Source organism: Odontesthes bonariensis, chromosome 7 (genome assembly GCF_027942865.1).
Source record: "Odontesthes bonariensis isolate fOdoBon6 chromosome 7, fOdoBon6.hap1, whole genome shotgun sequence".
Lineage (NCBI taxonomy): Eukaryota > Metazoa > Chordata > Actinopteri > Atheriniformes > Atherinopsidae > Odontesthes > Odontesthes bonariensis.
Genome location: NC_134512.1, coordinates 9,840,326 through 9,863,768, shown reverse-complemented (window position 1 = coordinate 9,863,768; position 23,443 = coordinate 9,840,326). Strand labels below are relative to the sequence as shown.

General features: G+C 38.5%; 2 protein-coding genes across 4 annotated transcripts in view; both read left to right on the top strand.

Annotated features, from left to right (window-relative positions):
- The window catches only part of bicd1a (bicaudal D homolog 1a), a 33,150-nt gene extending 10,982 nt beyond the window's left edge, over positions 1 to 22,168 (top strand). The window contains exons 2-10 of one of the 3 annotated variants that reach the window (XM_075469388.1): positions 7,709 to 7,921; positions 11,413 to 11,565; positions 12,214 to 12,705; positions 14,196 to 14,564; positions 14,681 to 15,439; positions 15,541 to 15,692; positions 15,867 to 16,077; positions 17,610 to 17,695; positions 20,095 to 22,168. In XM_075469388.1, coding sequence (XP_075325503.1) covers positions 7,709 to 7,921; positions 11,413 to 11,565; positions 12,214 to 12,705; positions 14,196 to 14,564; positions 14,681 to 15,439; positions 15,541 to 15,692; positions 15,867 to 16,077; positions 17,610 to 17,695; positions 20,095 to 20,215 — 2,556 coding nt within the window. In that variant the 3' untranslated portion in view covers positions 20,216 to 22,168. The remainder of the gene's footprint in view (positions 1 to 7,708; positions 7,922 to 11,412; positions 11,566 to 12,213; positions 12,706 to 14,195; positions 14,565 to 14,680; positions 15,440 to 15,540; positions 15,693 to 15,866; positions 16,078 to 17,609; positions 17,696 to 20,094) is intronic. The other 2 variants (XM_075469390.1, XM_075469391.1) reach the window with 2 other exon arrangements.
- Positions 22,169 to 22,650: 482 nt separating this feature from the next.
- fgd4a (FYVE, RhoGEF and PH domain containing 4a) overlaps positions 22,651 to 23,443 on the top strand; it is a 60,128-nt gene continuing 59,335 nt past the window's right edge. The window contains exon 1 of the mRNA XM_075469385.1: positions 22,651 to 22,980. Within this exon, the coding sequence (XP_075325500.1) occupies positions 22,878 to 22,980 (103 nt within the window). The 5' untranslated portion in view covers positions 22,651 to 22,877. The remainder of the gene's footprint in view (positions 22,981 to 23,443) is intronic.

Here is a 23,443-nt window from a genome sequence, read left to right as displayed (position 1 = left end):
AAATCTTTCTAATATCTAGCAGACTTGAGCCAAATTAAATCACTTGAACACATCTTTTTAGCCAAACACAGCCTGCCCCCTGGCAGACTTCTAAGCTTCACACAGCATGTATTGTGCATGTTGTATTGGTGAGCAAGCAGCAGATGTTACATTATTGTTAACTTCTTGTAAATGGCAAAGGATTTTCCACTGTGAAGCCCATTAAGGCATTTTTCAGCTATTATCCTGTATTATGGATTTCTGTTTTCATAAGTGTCAGCATAAGAGCATATTGTCATCATAGGAGTAATAGGCTTCACTGTACTAAATAGCATTTCAGTAAAGAAGCTCTGTAAGCAGGTCACTGTCCTTATTATCTGTAAAATATTTATGCCAGCTCACTGTTCAGACAGTAATGCATAAAGGCTCCAAAGCAGCTGGGAAAATTAAGAACTCCACATTATAATAACTATAAATAATAGAGGACCTCTAATGGCCCAGAGCATATGAATACATAATCAGAGCTTGTTCTGTGGAATCCTTTTCCTATGTACAGTATATTGCATTGATCGATGTCTGTGCTGAATTTTTTAATTGATTTTCAATTATGCAAAAACAAAATTCAGTTTTATTTATGCATGTTTTTTCGGTGTGGCTGACCTCTTTTGTTACTGTGCTATGATTATGACCAAGCTTTGCCTTACTTGTGGCAACATGCTCATGTATTTTTATAGATGACAGATCTCTTGACGTTGCACTTTTCCCTCTGGTTGAAAAGCGCATGGGGACGTTTCAGTGTCCTTGTTAAAGGGCAAATTATGTCAGGGTGATGTTTCCCTTAAAACACTGCTCAGTGTCATCATGGACACAGCTTCTGAGCATATATGTTGGGCATATTAAGAGAACTGTTCTATAAACTACATACATTTCAGCTTACTTATCATGTAAATTCTTTCTCATAACCAGTTGTTTTAATAAAAGAATAAAAACTAAAACTGATTATGTCATTATTATGTCAATAGAGTTATGGGGTAAGAAATACGTGTGTGAATAATAGCGGGAAGGGTTTAATGAAAGATGCCTTTGACATTCAGTTTTGTTGTTGTTTTTTGGCATTTGAACTGTATTACATGGTGAACATAAAATTATCTCCATCACTTCTATTGTTTCTTTTCTGCAAATAATGTTTCATTGTAAGCCCCACATCATGAAGGTAAATTTGTTATAATATGAAATCTTTTAAACTGTAATGGGATACCAGCTGATATTTTGATTGTGTGGAATTTGTTTAGATAAAGAAACTTTGTGAGGAGAGTAAATAAGTTGAGAAAAGGGGCTTATATGCATGAAGTCATCTGATTGTAATCCTTCATGCTTGTGTTGCAACATGACATGATTGATGACTAAAGTCATCCCGCTGTGCCAGTTAAACCAAAATAAACTCATTTACGCTCAACATCACATCATCATCTAATGTTCTTAATAACAACATAATATTGCCATGTCACAACCAGAGTATGGATACAAATATATCTCAATATGTATACATTGGATTGAAAAAGGAATAATATATCTTAAGGATTTACAAAATGATGTAGGTGAAATTTTTAGTTATGAAGAATTTCTTAGATCTAAAATCTTCCCTGTTACCTATAAAGAATTTCAAACAGTGATAAAAGCTATTCCCAGTGGCATTCTCCAATTGATAAAAGGTCATTTTGAAAGGCAAGAGGCAGAGAAAGTTGACTTTACCCTCTTTATTAATGGTATAAACATTATGAGTCACCATTGTAACAATAAACATATAAGGAATCATTTTTTCAGGAAAAGGAAAATTACACCTCGAGGGAAATTTGTATGGTCTTCCTCTTTCTCTGACATTAATTGGAAAACAACATGGCTCCTTCCACATAAATTTGTTATCTCCAATAAAATCAAAGAAGTTCAATATAAAATTATACATAACATCTACCCCACTAACAAATTTGTGTCAAAATTTGTCAATATTGATGCCAATTGTGTATTTTGTAATGCCGAAGTGGAAACGATTAGGCACCTTTTCTTTGAATGTAATTTTTCCCAGATTTTTTGGAAAAAAATTGAAGCTTACATCACATCACATTCCAACATACCAATTAATTTGAATGCCAAAGATATACTGTTATACTATAATAATAAAGATAGGAAAATGCAACACTTAATTAATCTGATTATTCTAATTGCAAAATTCCACATACATAAAACCAAATTTTCTAAAGGTCGACCTTTCTTTCCTGTTTTTGAAATTGATTTCAAGAACTACCTCGAATGTATTAAAAGAATTGATAATAAAAAATGTATACACACTGTTAACATAATTGAAGGAATATTTGGAGAAATATAATATGTCCTGCCATTTTCTTTCTTCCTTTTATTTAATTTCATTTATTTTATTATATTTAGGGTACCTATGTAATGACTTATGCACCTTATCCACTTTATGTCTCATATTGTATTTGTTTATTTAAATCCTTGATGCCTGACTGTTTTGTATTGTCCACAGTCAATGTTCTGATTGTGATTGGAACTTTTAAATAAAGTTTGAAGGAAAAAAAAAAAAAAAAAAAAAAAAAAAAAAAAAAATATCTCAATATGTATACATTTCTTACAGTCTAGAGTAGGGTTGCAAAGGACTGGAACATTCCAGAAACTTTCCATGGGAATTTTAGTTTAAGGTATGTTGGAACTATTCCTCCACACATCAGATGGCATACATGGAATTTTTCTGTTGAATGGGGTGATAAAATTGTGTTGGAAACACTAATGCAATGCAATGCACAGATATATAGATAGTTAGCTGAAGAAATGGAATGTGTAAAACGTTGTATGGTTACAGAAAACTTGCAGGAGGCGGAAGAACCAGCATCACATTTGCGGTAACTAGTACCATAATAAGATAGCCTCTTTAATGAAATGGTGCTAGCTAGCTTACATATAGCATGTCTTGTTCACCAGTTAGCTATCTGTGATTGAGGAATAGCATAGATAGTGGATCTGCATCAAAATCTGATTGTTTTAGCCAAGATTTTGCTACAATATATTTTATACGGACAGACAGAACTTTGCAAACCTTGTCTAGTCACAATCTGTTGTGTTCATTGTAAGCTGTTGATGCCTTTATTGAGAAAGATGAAGTTATAACATGAAACATTTTATTTAAAAACTAAAAAGTGGATCATTACAATAGAAATGTGAATAGAACGTGAAAAACAACTTGTTATAACAATTACCTTTTCCAGTAATTATTTGATAGATTTCTTAGTCTCCCATCTTTATGGACATGCAATAAGTGATGTGCTGTTTAAAGATATATAGCTTTAGAGCTGTCTTCTACAAACCACCTATAGAAGTGAAGTTCTTGAATACTAGATAGTACTGTCTGAACTGTTAGCTTGCAAACAAGCCAAATCATGAAAAAATGTTAGATAAAAACATTATATTTGTAAAGTAAAAGTTTAATTTGCTGTTTTGAACTGCAAACAGTGTGGTTATTAAAAATTGTTTGTGTGAGAAGTGTTTTCGAAGCTTCACATGAAGCTTCTGACTTGTGTGTTTTACAGCCATTTGTGTTCACATTGCTTTTGTCATTATTTATGAGATTCTGAGCTGTGAGTATGTACTGCTGAAAGTACATAATTTTCAATTGTTCAGCTTGGCCTTGAGCATATCTGACAGCAACATGCCTTAATCTGCAACTGACCATTATGCAACAAAACAGTGAATAACCTGGAAATCAGCATGTAAAAACAACCCATACATCAAAGCTCTGACATTCAGGTGATCATGCTGAAAATAGGCTGTCTTTTTATTTCCTCTCTCGTCTGACTACTGTGTCAGTCTCATGGCGTTAGGTTGCTCTCTCATGCACACGCATGCACACGCACACACATGTTGACAGCTTTGTAACTTCTTAGCAGCCATTCTGCTTGTCTCTCTCCATGGTACTGAAATCCCTGATGTGGCTGACTGGGATGACCATCTGGACAGGACACAACACAGTGTGTCTTTCTGTGTGTACGTCTGTTTGTGTGTATGTTATTCATAAGAATTTTGCTTCTTATGAGTCGAGTAATACCCTGATTTCTGCCTCAACATAACTGATCATATCTGCTCTGCAGCACAGATTAGAGCTTGGCAAGCTGTGCTTTTGCCAATATTTCAATAATCTTGTAACCTCAACATTCTTTGCTTTCATGTCTCAAACTGGGCAGTGAAACAGAGACATTTTTCATCTTGCCAGTAATAAAAAGATGAATAAGATAACACACAAGACTGATTATAATTCATCTCTTTTCTGCATATATCTTTTCACAATTTAATGTGTGATGTATTCTCTCCTCTCAAGGATGATCATTTAATTATTAGATCATCCAATTAGAATCCACATTAATTACAACTTGAACAGACAAGGATGTAAATAAATCATAAAATTTGATGCATGGTTGTTTACCATGTACACTTTTTTTTAATACTCTTTTTTTACACAGCTTGTGCATGACTTCCTCTGACTTTGAAAGTGTAATCAAGTCTGCTCTATGTCCCTTGCCAGCTTTACAATACTGTCTATAAATTGACTTCTTTTTAGTCTGTATTTCAAATTAGGTCACCTCTTAAAAATGAAAGTTATATGGAGATTAATTGCTGTTCCATAAATAGTTAACCCCTCTCCCTACAGGATGTCAACATATACTCCTGGTATATGTACACACTAACAAATACATGGTCACACAACCAGAAGCCATCCCCTGATGCTTCATTATGGACTGCAACAAACGGGGAAGGATTTTGGGGTTGCACAAACTCCTCCTCCTCTGGTGTTGCTGCTCCTGCCATGGCCCCAGGGATGAATATCTATAGAAAGGGGCTCCATTGTCTGGACTTTACCCACTGAGGCACATAAGACATGGGCAAAGTAGCCTCAAGACTGAATACATTATTTGGTTTTCGGCGCATGGATCCAAACAGGCTGTCAATGAGTCACTGAATATTAATGTCGTCCCAAGGAAATGGTATTAAACTTTAATCTTTTCCACTGTTCTAGGCTGCCAAACAGGACACATACACAATGGCTTTGTAGGTCTATCACTATACAGCATTCGGTACTGCCAGTGCTGCTCGTGTAATTTAAAAGAAAAATACAGTACAATACGTTTCTTTTAGCCACTAAAAGCTAAAAAGTGCAACAGAATGGCTAGATCAGACTGCGCTCTGATATGTGTGAACATTGAGCCATGGTCATCAGTGTTATTCTCTGTGGTTTCCTCTAAGAAGAGGAGTAGCGCACAGATGGAGAGAGAGTACTTGGAGGAGTGTGGTTCATTCATCCCATGGAGGAGGGCTGTTATAAAACCATCTGCCTCTCATTATGCATCCAGGAAGCTCAGCTTCTCTGTGGATGAGTAGCTGCTGACTCATTGCCTGCAATTGGGACAGAATCTATCTCTCTGTTTATGTTTTGATGTGTGGTCCTGCCTTTACAGCCTGCTTATCAATATGGTTGAGTGAAAAACAAAATCTGTCCAGTAAAGTTAAAAAAAATATAGGTGAGTGAATGAGTGCTTATCAGCCTTTTACATATACTTCTGTCAAATTAAATTTCCGTCTGTTTCCTTTCAAGTAAAACAGTAGGGGGAAAAATACCTAGCTTTGTCTGAAGGCATCCCATTTACTTCAGTGATTAACTTATTACATCTCCTTGTGAGGTCTTCATTGGTTGCCTGGCAATCTCACAGTGACAACAGACTTAGAGCCAGGAAACCAGATAGCACTTCAAATTGTCAGTTTCTCCCCTCACTTTTTGAAGGCCAGATTTTCATTTTCCCTCCTGCACGCCTCAGCTGTTTCCTCGTGAGGCTTACCCGGACATCAACGGTTTCTCATCTGAAACAAGAATGTAAGCTCATTCAGTCACACTGTGCCCAGAATTAATCAGCTGTTTTGTTCCAGAGGCAGTTCCTCTTTATCATTCACCACAATAAAACTGTGCCTCCCTGGAGAGTAAAAAGGGCTCCATGGAGGCCAAACAAGGGAGGTTGAAAGAGAGTGAAAAATAAATCAGAAAGTATGATACAGTCTGTTATTTATTTATTTTCTTTAGTGTGAGTGTTTTTAGTCATTACAAAGCAAGCCCCTGAGGACAGTGTTTTTGCTTGACTGGCTAAATGTTCAGTGTATTTATAAGCGTTTTACTTGACTAACTATTTCTTGCATTTATTCCTATTTAACTGTAACTGTTACTTTGTAATTAAAAGTAACAAGAGGTTCTATTGAATCTGAATAATGTCTATGGACAGCATGCAGAAGATATATGAGTTTGTATTGACAGAATGGAAATTAGCATCTATCAGGTTTATTAATTTAACCATTAACTGCAAGCAATATGACAGGACAGTGTTGACTGGGTCTTTTGTTTAACCAATCATTGTTGTTAATCCGTTGGTTCCCTGATGATTAGTAATCCAGCAGGTCAAACGTGACTGAGGCAGGTGATCAATAAAGTTAATTTGATGGCATTCACATCTCTCTAGAGATAAATCAGCTCCTTTGATTCACTTTCATGTAACTAAACACACAATTGGAATTAGATGTAAAACATTGGTGTGGGCTCACAACTTATCATCAAAATAGAGGTGCACAAAACAAGCTCTGGTCTGTAAAAAATTCTTGAAAGACTTAATAAATCTATTACTGCCTCTTTTACTGGTCAGCTCATTCATCAGAATTAAATAAAATGACTTCTTTGGTGGGAGGTAAAAACAGCTGCACACTGGGCTCATGACTTCTGGAACATAATGGATGTTTGTACCTCGTAAATGATTCATAACAAAAAGAGAAAACGGTTTGTCTTTACTTTGAGTTTGGAATTTGAAGCCTGTGTGTGAATTAAAATATATTTACCCGGCTGTATGGTCTGTTTTCTCGAGTAGCTGGAGCTGCATCCTGAAAGCTGGTAACTATTGCCTAGTGCATTGTTTACAGTTTCATGTGGCAGTTGTAAACCATAAAATATTTTCCAGACAATCCTGTATTGATCCAATGTCTCTTACAGAGGCCACTGCAGGCTCCATATCCTTCTTTCCTGCTGATGTGCCAAGAAAGTGAAAGATGTATTTATCGAACCACTTCAGTGGCAGCAGCATGGATGTCATGGAGTGTGTGTAAAATTCTGTTCACGTTTAGAAAACCTCAGGAAAATGTGTCAGAACCGTTGCGTCATACAACAGAATCACAGGGCTTTTGTGCATTTATCGCAGCACTCGTTTGATACAGTAGCTCCATTGTGATTAGCTTGTTTATTCTGTTTATGCCTGCTTTGATTTTCTCAATCAAGCCTCAGCGCCTTTATCATGACAAGTCAGCTCTCAGTGCTGTGAAAACCTGTGTCAGGAAAATGGGAACACTGTGTCTATTGATCACAGTGAAACATCACCCCACATGAACAGACAGCAGGTATATACGAAGTGAGGGACAAGCCCTGCAAGTGAGCAGTTTGCGCTGTCAGTGGTCAAAAGTGCAGCAGAAGCATGCCTTGCAGCCTCAAGTATGACAGATGTGTTTCATTTTCATGGCACTTGCTTCAAATCCCTCACATTGCTTAGGATGTTGATGTTAAAAGTGTCACTTTAATTTTACAGTAGCAATGGTTCCCGCTCCTTCTGACTATAACTCCTTTCTTTGCAAACCTCCCCAGGCATTTGGCCAAGCCTACACCAACCAGCGTAAGGTGGCTGAGGATGGGGAGAGCAATGAGGAGACGTTGCTGCAGGAGTCAGCCTCTAAGGAGGCCTACTACGTGGGTCGTCTGTTGGAGCTGCAGACAGATGTGACGCTTAGCCGTTCTGTGGCATCCAATGCTCAGTCAGAGAATGAGAGGCTCAACGCACTTGCTCAGGAGCTACGGGAGGTGAGTTTGTCAACACTCATAGTGTGGAAAGATGACTTATAGCTTGCTACACAAGGTAAACAAAGGAAGATTCATGTATTTGGACATAAATTGATTTTGATTTAAAACAACAGCATTTAATTTGCACTGTCATTTGTTAAGATGTTGTCATGTAAATAAAACTGTAAATTTGGAGGTAAATTATTAGAAGTGTACAATTATTCAACTGTCGTTATTTTAGCCTCAGAATTTGTTTCATCCAGGTGGTTCTTGTATCAAAACCTGCATTCTGTCTTCTGAAAAAAAAAAAAAAAAAATCCACAGAAAAACATCTAGAACATAATCCATCCATCAATTTTCCATACCCACTTAATCCAATTCAGGGTGGCAGGGTGGCTGGAGCCTATCTTAGCTGCCATTGGGTGAGAGGCGGAGTACACTGTAGGCAGGTCACAAGTCCATCACAGGGTCACATAGAGACCAACAACCATACACGTTCACACTCACTGGTAGCGGCAATTTAGAGTCAACAATTAACCTGACAAACATATTTTTGGATGGTGGGAGTACCCGGAGAGAACCTATGCACACATAGGGAGAACCCACTTGCTGTTAGGCAACAGTGCTAACCACCATGCAACCCTCTCAGGAGTATAAAAAGATAAAATAACCTGTGAAAACATTTCTTGAAAAGTAATTCATTTTGATATCTTAATTGTAAAGGAGACTTTTTCCCACCTGCTTGTAAAAACTTACATGACATTTTTGTTTCTAATAAAGGCCAAGAGCTTACTGTGACTGATGGAGGGGTCAAACTTCATACAAACTGTATGGCTGTGCATACGTGCAAATTGCATATTCATACAAGCACACATGTCTGCAGCCACTGTGTCAGGAAGCGCAGGAGTTCGCGCTGGGGTCAGACACTACGGCCCATTGTGGGGGGCAAATCCGGTGCTAAGCTGTGGAATAAGTGAAATGCCCTGAGCTCGGCACATGTGCAGAGACAGTGTGAGCCTAGTTGCTCTCATCACACATCCACCATGGGACACACACTCTCATTCACTAAATTTAACAGGGAGTGTTGTGTTTGAATTTTAACACTGTAATTTTGGTCTGATGTGGAAGCATGCAAAGTAATGAGTTCACAATAGGTCCATAAATCAAAATATTTCACATGTTGGAGCCCTTTGAACAAATTCAATTTCTTAATTAAGAATCTAATTAGCTGGTTGTCAATGTATGAGGCCCATCTGTTACCTGTTTGAACCTTACCTTTGATGACATGTTTATGAGGTACCTTCTGCTTCTCTTTGAAATCCTCCTTCACACATATGATGCCCATTAATGAGGATAAATAACCGTTTTTATCATGGGCAGCACATGTTGCAGCCCCACATTAGGCTTCATTTGAATGAAAAATTCACATTTGAATGAAAAAGTTTTTGGATATTTCATGCAGCATTTATAAACACAATTAACATAGACAGATTTTAAAGTACAAATGGGATAAGTTGAGCTGGAAAAAAAATCATTTGTCAGCATTTGTAAGTCGACGCATTAGAACTAGTAATGCTTTCAAAAAATCACGACGTACAAATTTCAAATAGTTGCCAAAATATGTTAATTCACAGAACCCCAGCTCTTTCTGTGTAGCTCTTTAAAGGTTTATTGTTGGCCTTAGAGTGAGGATGATCTCAGCTTATAAAGGCTGGTCTGTTTTTCAGTATTCTATAACACTGTATATTTGAATGTTTGCCACAAACGATGCATAAGCTCAGGAAAAATGGATAAATAAAACATTTTTAAAAGACTTCGGTGCAGGGTTAGGCTAACCCTAGTCCCCTTTACTACGGCTTCAGGGATATCTGTGATGAATTAAAACAAGATAGCACTGTTGCTTATGTTGTATCCCAAATCTATGAAAGCTTTCAGAGTCACACTGTGCTGGGAACGCCAGGTCAGAGGTTCGGTTGACCAGCCCAGCCAGCTCTGCAGGCTCAGTGCCAATGCTGTGTGCCACACTGTCCCTGACCCCGGCTGTGGTAACCCCTGATTGGATATCCCTCTATAGACTGTCAGTGATGGATAATTGGCCACTAATCCTGTGTACTTCATACGCTGTGAAATTTCAGTGTAAATTCCTGTGTTGTTGTAAAAACGTAATCAACAACACATAGCACGGGAAGTGTATAGCAATCTATATTCTAATTTCAAATATTATATATATAATATATATAATTGAGGTGCTGTACTGTGAGTAAATAAAAAAGATTTGAATTCAAGCACCAATAGAATATCTGGAATATTAAAACTATTAAATTATGTTTTTATTTTTTTAATATATACTCTATTTGCATAGGATGCCAGCCTCAGGTTTTTGAAAAATCGTATTTCCATAAGCCTTTTAAGTTGTTGTCGCTCTGTTGATTTCCCATTCTTGCTTGATTTCAGTTGCTCAACAGTTCAAAGCATCGTTGTCATAATTTGCCAAATGGTCTGCTGTGCCTATATGGTCACTGCATTTTGCTTTATTAGCTTCAAGATTATTGAAGCTGCTGTCAGCCACTGAACAACTCAGAAGATTCTGTACTCTCAGTCTACACAGGGGTTTGGGGGGTTTAATATGCGTCTCGGCTCTATAAGTTTCTCCCTCCCAGTGTGCGTACGCACCCATTCCTGACACAGTCTCTGGGTCAGCATTTCTGCCATATGGTATGTACAGAGAGCTGCAGGGAGCTGCAGGCAGCTCTGCAGCAAGAATAGCACACACACATGCGTATATATACTGTAAATATTTCCTTATTTTGTTGTTTCTCTCTTCCTTCTTATAAGCCCTCTGCCCAATACTTGTGTACATTTTTTGTCATATATTCACACAGAAATAGGTGCATCATCCCCATCCTGCTTTTCATTTGTGATCTAGTTGTCTGCTAACAAGTGTAAAAATAAACCAAGGTAGTTCGACAAACTAAGAGCATATAAATTACCTCTCTCATATTGCTGCCATCAAAAGGTAAGCACCCTTATAAGTAACAAGTAAGTAGTAATTGTTTATTGTTTGAAGATGATTGCAGAAAGTATATATAAGCAAAATGAACATCTTCCTATTCTTCTTTATTGCATCGACTATTTATCTCCTCAAGAATATGCACATGCTATCTCTGTAAAGCAGGTTAGCTGAACTAGTGATGTTTTGTGTGCATGAGGATGCTGAGTCATTCTGTTTAAGATGATTTCAACAGTCTATAAACTCTCTCATCTTGATGCTATTAGAGAGCAGAGGTATGAACAGTATAGTTATCTGAACATGGAGAAGTGTAGAAGAAAACGCTTTGTCAGTATGCAAACCCATGTCAGTTTGCCTACATGGAGCATTATGATAGTATTAGATATTGTCTTGAAATTAAATTTACAAGATGTACGCAGTTTGACTCTTTTTTTTCTTTACCCTCTCTCTTCTCTTAATACCCATCTCTCCCCCTGCTGGTCTGTTTCTACCCCTACTACAGAATAACGAGATCCTGGAGCAACAGCGGAGCAGGATGAGAGAAGAGATCAAGGAGTACAAGTTTAGAGAGACCAGGTTGCTTCAAGACTACACAGAGCTCGAAGAAGAGAACATCACACTGCAGAAGCTGGTGTCTACACTCAAACAAAGCCAGGTTGGTACAAAGAGCCTAACAGCTTTTGAGTTTAATGTAATTCTTACTTTACCACTCACAAGAAAAGTCTCCTCCTGTATAGATTTGTCATTGCTTCGTCTTAATTAAGTTTAATGAATCACACTTTTAACTGTGGGCTCCTTTATTTGAAGCATCAGTTCCAGGAAGCATGTCCTTCATTGCTTTTATCATCACACTTTTATTTGCCACAAAGACATACACTGTTCCCTGTCCAATATACTGAGGTCATACAGTGTTAATCATAGACACACTATTTAGTATCTGAGCAGAGATGAAGTAATGCTGGTTCAGCTATCAGTATGAAGTCATTGTAATGCACTAAGATATAGTTATTTTAATCGGGCTTACACTCTGTCTTTTAATCATTTTAAATTTAACATTAATTAAAAAAGAGTTAATCAACCTGCTTGGCTATAAAAATTATCATCTACCCCTAATTAACTTCACATGACCATTTAACACAAGTATGAAAAAAAGTTTATTTTAAAGGAGAAATCCTGTTTTCTTTTTTGACCTGGAATCGGGCCACCTCGTCCTTATTAAACAGCTAATGCAGATAAGTAATTAATCTTTTCTCTTTTTTTGATTAAACTTTTCATTTCCCATGTCCTTTCTGCCTCCCACCAGGTGGAGTATGAGGGATTGAAACATGAAATCAAGGTGCTGGAAGAGGAGACTGTCCTTCTTAACAGCCAGCTTGAAGATGCATTGCGCTTAAAAGATATCTCTGAGGGTCAGTTAGAAGAAGCCCTGGATGCTCTCAAGAGTGAACGTGAGCAGAAGAACAATCTAAGGAAGGAACTAGCCCACCACATTAGCCTGAGTGACAGCGTCTATGGAGCAGGGGCCCATCTGGCACTCACTGTCACTGGTGTTGAGGGTCTCAAGTTCCCAGAGGATACCAACGGAACAAACGGCACCAACAACGGTGTCATGCCTGCTGCTAATGGCAACATTGAGGACAGCAACCATTGCAATGGTCACCTCCACACCAGCACTGGGTTAGCTAAGATGACCGGGGACTACCGAGCAAGTCGAAAAGGAGAAAGCCTTGTGCCGGACCTCTTCAGTGAGCTTAATCTGTCTGAGATGCAGAAGCTCAAACAGCAGCTGCTGCAGGTGGGTCATAAAAATGCCTTATAGCAGGATGACTAAATCCCAGAGTAAATCAAAATATCACAATAACTTTCTTTGTTCAGACTCAAGAATGTCACAGTGTTTAAAGCAGCTGCCACAGAAATTTATACCGCTAAGTGGGATGAAACAGCCATGCCCAGCACATTTGACTGTTTTATTGATCCATGCTCCCACATCATATTTCAAATCTTAATGTAAAGGCCGAGGGGGTCCGACAGCAGTACTGTGAACATTTTCCGCACTGTTTGAGTTAGGACAAGAAAATTACAAATTGCTGACAACAGAAGAAAACCAAAAGAGTTTAGGCTTTAATAGGGATTATGAAAGCATATAGTCTAAGTCTACTGAAATCCACAATGATGATAGTTTTTTGGAATCAACGCAGCCTACCAGTTCAGATATAAGAGAAATGTTTGTATCTGTATATTTGATACATCATGCTTATTGATGTCCATCCATTCATTTTCTATATCTGCTTAATCCAATTTAGAGTTGTGACGGGGCTGGAACCTATCCCAGCTGCCATCGTGCGAAAGGCAGGGTACACCCTGGACAGGTCATGCTTATGGACATGTATTTTATTCAAGTGTATATAAAGATATATTTCTATATATATATCTATATAAAGATATATAAATAAAATGCATGACACCATCACAGCCATAGATCAGAGTTGTGCTAAAATCAAATAAAGTTATTACTGTACTTTTCCTCTCCACTGAGGTCCAGTGGAAAATACTAAATTAGATTAGTGCTTTCCATATTAGCAGTGTTCCATTCTCTGTTAACACAATTACCCCCTTATCAATTTTCTCTTTTGAGTTGATAAGCCTTGGGAGGATGTCAACATCAGCAGCATTAGCCTTTTAGCTGCTTGTGGAATATAAAAATAAATCAATTTTGAATTTGTCTGTGAGGAGTTTGTTTGTAAGGAATGTTTTATGTGACGAATTATTCCAAATTTGTATCGATTAGTTTGTCCATCTTGGATCGTTTACGTCATTCTCCTGTTTATTTCTGGTGTGCCTCATAGTTGGATCAATACAGTTTCTCTCTTTTAGCACAGACTGCTCAGTCCCCTGAAGAGATGACTGATCAGAAAGCAACACCATAACAATGTTCTTTTCCAACAGGTTTTGAGAAAATGAAGCTGAATCATGTGTCATAACATATCTTTGTTTAGTCAGGATGTGCCATTGTCAGTTGACAATGGCACATTGTTAGTCCTTATTACGTAGTAATTGTTCCTTATCTTTATTAGCTTCTTAATGTTGTGAAGTTCTGGCAGGTCATAGTGATTGTAAATTTGTGTAACTAAGTGCATCAGTAGATGTAATCAGACCTCTTATAGTTTGTTCTCAGAACTTGAAGGCCATAGGTTTTGATCTGATTATATGACTTAACTTTGCAGACAGAAAGTGAAATGTAAAATAAATAGAAATGACATCTTGTTTTGTGTTTTCATCTTGCAGGTGGAATGTGAGAAGGCCGCGTTACTCATGAACCTGCAGGAGTCTCAGACCCAGTTACAGCATACACAGAGTGCCCTGACCGAGCACGTCAATGCTATGAAACATCTCAATGAAGACAAGGAGCTTGACGACCCGCAAGAGACTGAGAAACCTGACGGAGGCCCTTTATCCCCCTCAGCCAACAGCCACCATGATCCAGACATCCATGGGTTTGAGATTCTGGAGTGTAAATATAAGGTGGCTGTGACTGAAGTTATCGACCTAAAGGCAGAGCTCAAGGCCCTGAAAAAAAAGTACAACCAGGCAGTAGAAGGGCAGGGAGACAGCCACAATGATGACAGTCATTCAGTCCAGGCACTGAGTGAACAGGTTTGTTATATGCAGCATATTGATGTTTTTCATTGCTTACTCAGCTCAGTTTGGCAACAATATTTCTTTCCTATTGGACAATATTGAAATTGAACTGAATGATTTCTTCTGATCAGATATCCCATTTGGAGCGGAGCTGCCGGGACAGCCGGGAAAGAGTGGCAAGCCTGGAGGCAGAGCTCCGGGCAGCCTCAAACACTGCAACAGAGAGCCAGGGAATGCTGAATGCAGCACAGGACGAGCTAGTAACTTTCAGTGAGGAATTGGCACAGCTCTACCACCATGTCTGTCTCTGCAATAATGAGACACCAAACCGCGTCATGCTGGACTATTATCGCCAGAGCCGAACCACACGCAGCGGCAGCCTCAAAGGCTCCGACGATCCTCGGGCTTTGCTCTCTCCTCGCTTGGCACGACGCCTTGCTGCAGCATCTGCAGCCTGCTCCTCTGATTCCCCACGTAGTCCCATGGACTCCCCATGCAAAGACATCCACCATAGTGAGACAACATCAAACTCAGCAGACTCTCAATCATGCCATGGCAGCCCCAAACGCAACCACACTGGCTCCCCTGTCATTAGCATCTCCCCATGTCCATCTCCAGTGCCCTCAGATGCAGGCGGGGATCTGCGGAAGGAGCCAATGAATATCTATAACCTGAATGCCATCATCAGAGACCAGATCAAACACCTCCAGAGGGCTGTTGACCGTTCATTGCAACTCTCCAGACAGAGAGCTGCAGCCAGAGAGCTGGCACCTATGCTTGACAAAGATAAGGAGTCATGCATGGAGGAGTTACTCAAACTCAAGTCCCTGCTTAGTACCAAGAGGGAACAGATAGCCACACTCAGGCTGGTGCTCAAGGCTAATAAGCAGGTGAAAAGTGATTTTTTTCTGTGTGTTTTCTCACAAAAAAAAGCCATTTGATATAATTTCATGAAAACTTATTAAAACTGTTTAAACATCCAAATTTGCAGACAGCAGAAAATGCCCTGGCTAACCTGAAGAGTAAGTATGAGAATGAAAAGACAATGGTGACAGAGACCATGATGAAGTTGAGAAACGAGCTGAAAGCTCTGAAAGAAGACGCCGCCACCTTCTCCTCACTCAGGGCCATGTTTGCCACAAGGTGAGGAAAAATCTGGAAAAGTAAAACCACTAAGATGTTAAAGTAAAAGTGCTTTTCCTTTAGTAAAAAATTAAATAAAAATCGTTTTTGAAAAGCATAGACGTTGGTTATGGTAACGTGAGTATTAAATTGTGGCTAAATAAATATCCTGCTAAATCTTTTGTCTCTCTTTAGATGTGATGAGTATGTCACTCAGCTGGATGAGATGCAGAGGCAGCTTGCGGCAGCGGAGGATGAGAAGAAGACACTGAATTCCCTCCTCCGAATGGCTATCCAGCAGAAACTAGCCTTGACCCAACGCCTAGAGGATCTGGAGTTTGACCACGAGCAGACTTACCGTGGCCGAGGTGCTAAAGTGCCCAAGATAAAAAGCAGTCCACCTAAAGTAAGTCACAGAGGTACCTTCACAGCTCTCTCAAGCCTTGTGAGGCTCCATTGTCACCACCCACACCTTCAGCAACTCCCTGAACATCAGTAGCATAAGCAAAATATTTTCTTTCCACTTTTGGAGGATATTAGATCCAGTTCCTGAAACAATCTGGAGAAACCAATAAAACCTGGGTCATTCGTATCTGGTCTGATTTACCCTGTTCCAAATTCCTAATCTTTCATCTCTGATGGGGCGGGGTGACATTATGAAGAGTGGATTCAAGGAGAGGATGTACATTGTGTGAAATGAGATAAGGGGGAGACAGAAAAAAATGGTTTCATGTGTCTTTGGCTTGAACATGCAGCATCACTCAGGAAGGAGGAGCTGCTGACACAACTCTCTATCCTGAAAGCATCCACACAACAGCATTGAACATCGATCTTCACAAGAAGTTCGGCGAATGAGATTTTTTACAATAAATGACATCAGGCAAATTTTTCCCCATTTAAATTGCTGCAACACTAATGTGTGACATATTTTCCTCTCTGAGTGCAAGAAGTTCTTAAAAGTGATATCAGAGTAAAAATGGATGCTGTCTCTGCACCACTTTTAGTGACCTACAGCACCTCCATGTGGAAGAGTAAGTAGAATTACATCTTAGATTTATTTAATTTTGATATCATAAATACATTCCCTATTTTGTTGTAAAAGCATTCAACCAAAAAGCAATTGAAAGGATTAAAGTGTATAACAAGGCTAATCGGTTCAGAGCAGTATGTAAGCCACTCAAACCTCTCTTTGACTTTCTCTTATTATTAATGACAAACCCGTCCACTCCCACATGGGTTAAGAATGCACTTTAAAGTTCCAGTAGAAAAATCTATTGCAGTGTCACCAGTTCTTACCACTAGATGGCAAAGTTTGATTACATTTTTGCATCTTCACTTCTCAGTCAGGCTGCTTTTTTGGCTTTGCATAATCTAAATGATTTTGTATTAACTTCCATCCATCCATCCATTTTCTATACCCGCTTAATCCGTTGGTCGGGTCGCGGGGGGGCTGGAGCTTATCCCAGCGGTCGTGTATTAACTTAGTAAGTTAATTATTGACAAAAGACTGATGAGTTGTTGTTTTGTTTTTTCAGTTTAGCAGGACTAAAGTGCGGAGGATGTCCTCTTTTTCTTTTGTCCCTTTATTTGTCTGATTTTGGAAATTAATTCATTATTGGATTGTCATGTATGTGTCTAAATGTGTCCATGTCTGTGTCTACCTCTAGTGCTAATTGTTTAGCTGTGCAGTGACTGATCCAGTGAATGTGGTCAGATAAGACCAGTGCACATGATGAGCATCACCAGCCATGTGCAAGCATTGTCATGAACATAAATGGACCAGGATCAGTTCTGTGCTTCTGTATGAAATAACCATTCCTGCCTTGTTCAGTCTCTTTGCCTTGGACAAGGCCTTCCCCTGTCTTGTCCACCCTGTTTTCTCTATTCTGTTGTCTAACCTCGAGTGTCACCACTGTGTATATTTGTCTAATTTATCAGTTTCTTGTAGATTGTCAGCAGCCTGCTGCCTCAGTACCGTTACTCTCCCCACAACTAAGGCGAGGGAGAGCCTCCCTAGCTCGCAGGTAACCATAACCCGTAAAACCTGCTAGTATGTAAAGAGCTATTTTTTTTTTTCACATTTCTTAAAGTAGCACTCCTTTATCTAAATTATTGGTCCTGCATGTTCTCAGAATTCACATTTATGTCATGTAATGATTGAATAGTGGAACATTGCATAGTGATATATTGCAGAAATAATCACCACTTCTTACTGGATGAAAGAGTGAAGGTATTATTTTCACCTGGCATGTAAAGTTTTGCATGGCAGTTTTCTATAGAACCTTCTATATTTAATGTAATTACCACATTTATCAACATGGACTTTTAATTATAAAAATGATAATATAATATCAGACGACACAAATGTTCCATGATTTTCATATATTAAAAAAAATATGATAAATCTATGCCAGACAGGAGTGTCTCCATTTTGAGACAAGTAGGTGGTTAAATGAATGTTTTTAACCCAGAAAGCATGTTTAATTTCTGTGTCCGTCTGTTATGTATTTAAATCAAACAAAATAATTTGCATGCACAGAAGGTATTTCAAATCAAAACAGATGTTATGTTTCGTGTAACACTCACAAAAAGAAGGGGCACCTATAAGAATGCTGCTGCTATGATTTGCCTCTCTGGCTTCTTTCAAGACAAACAAGTAGGAAAAGAACAAGTGTCAAAGAAAATGATTGCAGCAAACGTTTGGGCAAATTCATGATACTAAATGTAACTAATTCCATGCTAACTCATGTAACTAAACAACAGTTAATTAGAAAGGCGAATAAACAAGTTAAGATCTGAAAAATCCTCAAAATTCCTTAGAGAATTGTTCATAGGATTTATTGCACGGCTAATCCCTGTTTCACTGCAAAAGATTAACAAGACTTAACAGATTCTTAATGGAAACAAGTTCTGTTGACTGATGAATTTAAAATAAAACTACTTTTGCCACAATAATCAAGGCATGTTTGGAGAAAAAAATATATAGAGAAGTTCATGAAAACCACAACTCTCAAACTGGTACACACATGGCTGCATCAATCATGTTTTGGACTTGTGTTGCAGCCAGTGGCACCAAGAATGTTTCACTGATGGAAAAAAAAAAAGGATTGAATTAGATACCAGCAAATTCTGAAAGCCAATGCCAGACCATCTGTAAAACAGCTGAAGATAAATAAGAGGATGGCTTATACAACAGGATCACAATCTATAATTCACCTCAAAATCCACAGTTGATTTATGTAATAATATAATCTTAAAAAGGCACAAACTGAATTTCTTTTTTTTCTTAGCTCTCACATTATCCCAACGCAAAAGTCCAAATCTTTGGATAGGCAGCAATAAAGCATTGCATATACAACATGCTAAAAATCTGTAGAAAAGAGGAAAGAGGAACCAGCTAAACATCCCCCAACCAGAACTGATATAAATTTGTAAATACATTTGTCAATTTTAATTGTGTGACTTCTGGAAATCCAGTCATTTTATGCTCACTTAGCTATTTACAACAGCTGAACCCTGTGACTTTGCATATGCTCATCTTTCTGATCCAACTGTACGGCAATATATGCAACATGAATCATGATTAACTCTTGTGCTTGACAAGAAACAATGTTCACTGTAAGTTTGGTTTTACTGTATAGTCAGTGTAGCTATAGGCCAGTGGAGAGTTAACTAATAAAGATGTCCCTCTTCACTTATGGTGTAATCCAAGGCAACTGCTGACAAATCTGATGGGTTTTTTGGCTCTGTTGTTGTGCAACCTGGCTTTCTTTTCAATCCTGTTTTGATCCATCCATGTTATCACGAGATACTTTGTCCTGATTTATAAGAAGCTTTTCCCTTGTCTTTTGACATTGTTTAAAGGTATAGTTTGACATTTTGAATTACACTTTTTCTTTTGGTTTTCAAAATGTATTTTTAAGGGTTGACACTACTCTCATGTGTGAAAACACTGAATATGAAGCTGCCATTTGTCTGTTAGCTTGGCACAGATTGGAAACAGGAAGCAGACAGCTTGCATGGCTGCATCAAAATCCAAACAACTTCCAGGCACCTCAAAAGCTCACTTCTCAACAGTTTGAGTTTTGTTTGTTTATTTTGCTTCTAAAAAGCCAAATAGTTACACTTATAGAGAGCTAGATTAGCTTTTTCCTGTTTCCAGGCTCTGGGTAAGCAAATCTAACCAACAGTAGGTTTTCATCAGATTTATAAACATATGCAACTCTTATTCTCTGTGGAGCAGCTCAGAAATTGAAAGGGTTTGCCTCATCAGACTTTCTGCTTTGTCACGTGTTGCATTTTTGTTTGTATATTTGGCATAACCCTATTCTTCCAGCAATATTTTCTCTCTTTAAACCATAAATGACCTGTTTACACAAACTCCCATTTATTCCTTTATTCTTTGTTTCTGCCTTTTTACCAGTCATAAATTTGCGGCAGACCTCCTGGAACATCAAGCAGTCCTGTCCAGTAGCCGAAACGCTCTCTCCCCTTGCGACCCTAGTAGCTGTTTGGCCCACCAACCCCACCCTCCCGGCACCTAAGTTCGCTGTTCCAGCCCGGACCCTGGCCTCGGTCTGGCAGAGGCAGACACCCTGAATGGGTGTTTCCTCTCCCCTCAACCCAGCTGTCCAACCCAGTGCTCACTGGACTCTGTCACCTCCCCAAGGACAACATGGCCAGGCTCTGGCAGGCCTCCTGGTTACCTGGGTCATAGAAGAGGAGCAGGACGCTCTCACCTTCTTTGGATGTGTCTTCCTGCCATGGAAACAGAAAACAGACGATTGAACTGAGGCGGAAATGCCAGTGCTCAAGCACTGGAGACTTTCCCCTGATTTAAACTGTTACCAATTAATAATTTATTTACTCTGTTTATTATTTATTTATGAGATTTCTTATTATTTGTATGTTTTTGTTTGTCTTCGGTCATTCTGCAAGATTGAAATCAAGACTTGTTTTCCTGCTGTGGTGAAGACTTAAGTGATCACTCACTGTTTATCACATTCACAACATGTTTTATTTCACGAAAAAAGTGATCAAAAGAAGAACGTCTCTATTTACAGTGTTATTTTTAAATCTTACATAGCCATCCTACACAGCATTAAAAATAATAGATTTTGTCAGTATAAAAATCCAAAAATAAAATATATATGCCAATTTTTACATAGGAGTGTTAGAGTACATTGAGTTTGGCATTGCCGGCTGACTGACGAAGGTAAGCATTTAATTAAAGACAACGTTTTCTTTTCTTCTTTTTTTTCGTGGTGATGGTGATGGATGGCTTTTCAACTGCCTTTCTTTCATTAGTCTTTCTTAGGATGCTTTTTTTACACAGATTTTTTTGTGCAAAGTCATTTCATAAAGACTGTTTTATACCTCTTTTTGTTTGTATATTTTTTTATAGCAGACTGGACTGGTGATGTGTTTGTATCTGTTATGTAGTTCAGATATCATCAAAGATTGGGATATATGAGATGAGTGTTTGAGACCAGGATTGGGCTATTGGCCTAGGGTTTTTGTGTTTTGTTTTGTTTAGTTTTCTTTCTTTTGAATTGCACATGTTTAAGTAACCACAGAGTGAATTGACATCCCTTTTTAACAGTAGTTTACAAACAGGATTTGCCATCGCTTCCCAGAAAAAAATTCATTATCACAATTAGTTTCCCTTATCATGCCGTGAACATATAAAGTCATTCAAGCTGACATTTTCTGTATCCCGAGCTACACTTATCTGTTATCACATCTTCTTGTTTAGCTGTCTCCGTGTGCTTCTTCCAAACAGAATGTAGCACAGTACAAGCACAATTATGCACTAAGCATTAGAGCAATACACTAGCACTGGTCATCGACTGATCAGCATGACAGTCACACTAATCTTTTAACGATTTCTGTCATCATGATCTAACCAGCAGGCTGTCACGAAAGATAAGACCGCAGGTGTGCCCGAAACGTTACAGATAAAAGAGGGACACAGTCATAGCGCTGCTGTCGATGTCATTTGACAAAATCTAGATATTGTTTCTTTTTGAAGCACTGAGATGGACATAAGTAAAGACATTTGTGGGATAATTTAAGTCTCATCGTCCCATTTTTTTCTTAAACACTTGTATCTCTAAAGATAAATTTCACCTCACTGCACTGATTCTTTTACCACAAAGATATTAAACCTTAAACTACAAAGCCAGTATTAGTCTTATCATGATAGCATTTCTTTGACAATCAGGAGGTGACTTCTTGTTCTCTGTGTGTGCGCATCTGTCTATGATAACAGTGTCCATTGCAACTACAGAATGATGAAAACATTTGTGGTCCAAAAGTAGCCTCTGAATTCATGCAGGCTCATTAACGCTCTTGGTTTATTTGCACAACATAGCTGTGGATGGAGAGAGACTAAAAGAAAAAAGTTTGAAAAAGAATGCTAGCTGTATGCTGTACTTCAGTTGGTTTTACAGTGATGAATTGGTTTCACAAGCAAATAAAAAAAGAAGTCCTTTGTCCCTTTTTCTGTTTAATGAACTACAGAGACAATACATCTGTGTGCAGGACAGCAGGTATGTGTTCAAAAACATTTGACAACAATCTTCTTTTTTGCTTTAACTCCACTTAAATTAAAGGCATAAATCATAAATGTTGCACAACACAAGGATGGTGGTTTGAGCCACTATCCCAAGAGAGACATAAGGTTGGAGAGAAATAATACTCTATATCACAGCATCTGATAGAAGGTCCTTCTCTTTTAACAGTATTTCACACTTTTGCAAGTCATAGTACGAGCATTCATATGAAAATAAGAGTGTACATTTCTTTATAATCAGCTGATTGGTTAAAATACTCTAATCTATGACTAAAAGGTTTTTCTTCTGATTGGGCCCATATTGAGGATAATAGTCTGCACCACCACAACACACTGCGAAGAAAGGCAGGCGGAGCTCGGGGAAACACCCCCAACAAGGTGTCATTGGAGAAAGATTGATTCAGTTGCCCACTCAATACAGCTGTTTACGGAACTTAACTCAGTCTGTTGCGTCTTCCATGGTTATTGACTCGGACAGACTTCAGATTACTCACAGGCGCGTATATGGGCTGCCGCTGCGCAGCTGGATCTGACTTGCGAAAAGAACAAGTGCGTTTCTTAAACGACGTGCTTTTTTCCTCCGACCTATTAGACTTTGAACATCTGTCTTATTGGTAGCCTATCCAATCTTAATGGTCGAGAGGTCGGTGTCTCAAAAAAATATGGACAGCTTTAACAGAGTCGCTTTTCGGAAGAAACGGCGAAGTCTGGATACTGCGGAGCGACAAGCAGTCGGTGAGTATAAATGGAATATTGGCGAGATGTTTGAGTAAATTCATTTCTCAACCGGTCTTATTTTTTCATTTTGTTTTACCCTACTTTTTTGCTGTTTTTATAACCTGCTGCATATTTATAAGTCTTCAGAAAAGTACCGTGTGAACTCCAATGTGCAGTTTTGTGTGCTTTGACTCATTTTTTATGACTTAATAGGGATTATACGACCTGTCAGCCATCATGTGTTTAAGTCAGTCTGATTGGGAAAGCATGGAATAGCTTTAGTGTAATACATTAACACACCTACAGGCCTTGTGTACACACCACATTTGGCTGGTATGAGGATTTTCAAAGGCAAGTTTAAACCTGCTGTATCTGCAGGCTGGAGGGCACATTTTCTTAAATCCTGAAGAACACCACCTCATTATAGGTCCTACAACTTTGTCTGCCAAAAATGCCTGTCCTATGAGCATGGAATGAACTA